General features: G+C 46.4%; 1 protein-coding gene across 1 annotated transcript in view; it reads left to right on the top strand.

Annotated features, from left to right (window-relative positions):
• Positions 1–2549: 2549 nt before the first annotated feature.
• Positions 2550–3690, top strand: part of LOC104541002 (kelch-like protein 20) — a gene marked incomplete at its 3' end in the record, with an annotated part of 5053 nt that continues 3912 nt past the window's right edge. Inside the window, exon 1 of the mRNA XM_010184943.1 lies at positions 2550–3121. Within this exon, the coding sequence (XP_010183245.1) occupies positions 2579–3121 (543 nt within the window). The remainder of the gene's footprint in view (positions 3122–3690) is intronic.

Raw genomic sequence — 3690 nt, 5'->3', positions numbered from 1 at the left:
AAGGACTATGAAAGTAAGCCAATTAGGTAAATTAATCTTTAGCCAAGGTTTCTTGGGGTTTTTGTAGGGGTACCGTTAAACTTAGTTTATGTATGCGGCTGTAAGGATAGCTTAGCTGCATTGTTTATGAGGAACTTGGCAGAGCTTTGAAAATGGTTGTCAAGCCCCACAGGGTGAATTTGGGTTGTGAGGGACAAGAGTGGGTGGAGGAGAGCGAGAGGCAGTGTAACAGCAGAAGGATTTGTCAGAGGTGTCAGAAAAGGAGAACGGTGATGGATGTAAAAAAGATGGAGTAGGGATAAAAAACACCAAGGCATTTAAGGTGCAGAGGCTGAACAGGAGCAAGCAGCAAAACCCAGAGGGAAGACCCAGCTGGATCTGTGTAACTAAGATATGAGGAAGAGGTAATGGTCTGAAACATCTGAATATGATGATCAAGGAGAGGATGTGGAGGGAATGGGAAAACAGGCTAAGATGCAAGTAAATAATTTGAACTGCTGCAAAGAGACTGGTTTCCTTGTGGTTTGAGAGTGCATTTGACATAATAATGAGAGGAAAAGATGTGAGTTATTTTTAAAAAATTCTTCCCTTCAAGCATGCTGCAAAATACATTGAGCAATGGCAAAGCAAAGTTAGATTTCTTTTTAACTCTTAGTAGGAACAAAGTGAGGTAGTGACAGCTCATAAATGCCAGTGTACTGGAGAGGTTGGTGGTAGATAGGATGTAGTGGGTCGTTCAGTGTATCTCCAACAGCCGGTGCACTCACTGGATAACTCATAACCATCAGTATCCTGATGCTTTGCTCAATATGCTTAAACTGCTCTAAATTATTATTTCCCTTTGAAGTGGGAAGAGGCAATAGTTGCCTATATTTTCTTTGTATTTGTAGTAATTCGTATGTCACTGATGCATCTTTTTAGTAATTGTGCATACGATATGTGGCAGAAATTCGAATAAGCCTGAAACATGCGAAATGACAGTGAAGCGTGTGGTGCCTTTGGTGTGCGCTGATCTGCTGCTTCAGTCTGGTTGCAGAAAATAGGGTTGGGTTTATTTCTTTGTGGTGAGCTCCGAATTCAGTCGTAACACGATGGTGAAGCCTGGGGGGCAGGCAGACGTCTCTGCAAAGTGAGGGATGAGATGTCATCTCGGTTCATCCCTGCAGAAGGGCTCAGGGCAGCACTGCGTTCCCATTCTCTCCCGTTAGTGGCGTACGAGGTGTGAAGCACGACCTGTCAGCGTTGTCATGCTGCCGTGCAGAGGGGTATTGCACTTAAATACAGAGCTGACATCTGCTCAGGAATGTGAGGGATAAGGGAAGAGTACCTGAACTTCTGTGAAGAAGGGCAACGGATAGCTAGAGCATTGCATATGAAGCTGGGGTGATAATACATTTTTCCTACTTTGTGCCACATATTCTCAAGTCACTCCTCATCTCTGAAGTTACCATCTTGACTTTATTTTCTTCCTTTTTTTTGGTAGGCCAATAGTTGAGGATTCTGACTGTTTTGACTTTTTCCTGATTTTTCTGATAATCCCGATTGCCTCCTGCAGTTCGTGGTCTGCCATTCTTGGGAAAGATTAACCTTCTTTTGAAATGTATCGGGGAAGGTGGATTGAGTCAGAAGCCTCCATAATTCAAAGATAACTGAAGAGGTGATGTTTAAATGGATATTCTGCGACGCTCATGGTGGGCTGCAGGCCATTTTAAGTTACTGGAGTCTGTGTGACTCTTTAGTGTGTTCAGATATCATGGTGATGAGCAACCCTATCAAAAATGTAGGTAGAAGAACAGAGAAGTTTGGTTAAATCATGCAGCTGGAATCCTCTGCAATGGAAATCCATCTCCAGCTCTGTCAAAGAAAACTCAAGTGGCAATGGGCAAGTCACAGAATCACAGAATCCCAGACCGTTAGGGATTGGAAGGGACCTCCAAAGCTCATCCAGTCCAATCCCCCTGCCGGAGCAGGAACACCCAGATGAGGTTGCACAGGAAGGCGTCCAGGCGGGTTTTGAATGTCTGCAGAGAAGGAGACTCCACAACCTCTCTGGGCAGCCTGGGCCAGTGCTCTGGCACCCTCACTGAGAAGAAGTTTCTTCTCCAATTTCAGTGGAACCTCCTGTGTTCCAGTTTGTGTCCGTTACCCCTTGTTCTATCATTGTTTGTCAAAATTAGCTAATCTCTGCTTTGAGTCAGTCTCTGTGAAACGAGGATAATACTTCTCTACCACACGAGGCTATTATGAGGTTTGGTTAATACATATGTATGTGTAGTTGGCTATTACAGCGGTGTGTCATAGAAAGCATATAAAAATAGGTATAAATATAAGCCTGTTGCATGTTGGTATTTGTTTACTTCTAGGTACGCTTTGGCTTGAGACTGATTCCTCTTTCACGTGATCGTGTGCTTGTTTCCACGTTCCAGCACGGAGCTACGGGCACTGCTGGGCTTGCGCTCGTAATCGGTGCAAGTCACAGAGTTTTGGCTGACATCTGATAGTAGATCAGTTGACGATGGTCCTGTCTTATGGCTTCCTCCGCTGCAGGTGTACCAGTACTCGACCAGGAGAGACCGGAATGGACGTGACTAGCCGCTGCACACTCGGAGATCCTAACAAACTGCCAGAAGGGGTGCCGCAGCCTGCTCGCATGCCCTACATCTCTGACAAGCACCCTCGACAAACTTTGGAAGTCATCAACCTTCTCCGGAAGCACCGGGAGTTGTGTGATGTGGTGCTCGTAGTTGGTGCGAAGAAGATCTACGCCCACAGGGTGATTCTGTCAGCCTGCAGCCCTTACTTCCGAGCCATGTTCACTGGGGAGCTGGCAGAGAGTCGGCAGACAGAAGTCGTGATCAGAGACATCGACGAAAGGGCCATGGAACTGCTGATTGACTTTGCGTACACCTCTCAGATCACCGTGGAAGAGGGAAATGTCCAGACCTTGTTGCCAGCTGCTTGCCTTCTCCAGCTGGCTGAGATCCAGGAGGCGTGCTGCGAGTTCCTTAAAAGACAGTTGGACCCTTCCAATTGCCTGGGCATCCGAGCTTTTGCTGACACTCACTCGTGCCGCGAACTGCTGAGGATTGCTGATAAGTTCACACAGCATAACTTCCAGGAGGTAAGAAGCTAGTACTGCTGGAATCATGGTGTCAGACCTGTGAACGAGTCCTGCAAGAGCCTGGGCAGCTCTCATTTTGTGCTGCTTTCCAAATCCTGCCTTTACTTCTGCTGTGTGTCCTAGTAATGATGGGTGCCAGCTGTTAGCTGGGGAAGAAAGAGAGAAGAGGTACTGGCAGGGCAGCCTTTGGTTTGCATGTGATCTGCGGTGTTTCTTCTCTTAGTTGTGGTGAGTGCTACATGGAAGGCAGGGTCACAGGCATGGCTGGAGTTTGGTATTATATCTGACGTGGGTGCACAATGGTGCAGCATCCTGCTTCCCTTTCAGAAGTATTCTGGATTCTACAGAGTTAGAGGGGACACGGGTGTTAAAGTAAGGACCATACATCAATGGAACAAAAAAAAATTGAGTTCGGGAATTGGGAGTGTGAGTGTGTGGGGGAGCATACAGCTGCCTCAGCGGAGCCTTCAGCTCCCTTGCTGTAGCAGAACCGGGGTTTTGCATCTATTATTTAGCAGAAGTTGTTTGAAAGTAATTCAGGTGTATAATTTTGTAGCTGACCTTTTTAA

The sequence above is a fragment of the Mesitornis unicolor genome, unplaced genomic scaffold (assembly GCF_000695765.1).
Source record: "Mesitornis unicolor isolate BGI_N332 unplaced genomic scaffold, ASM69576v1 scaffold52685, whole genome shotgun sequence".
NCBI lineage: Eukaryota > Metazoa > Chordata > Aves > Mesitornithiformes > Mesitornithidae > Mesitornis > Mesitornis unicolor.
Note: the sequence above shows the minus strand (reverse complement) of the source record. Positions and strands in the feature narration are given on the sequence as shown.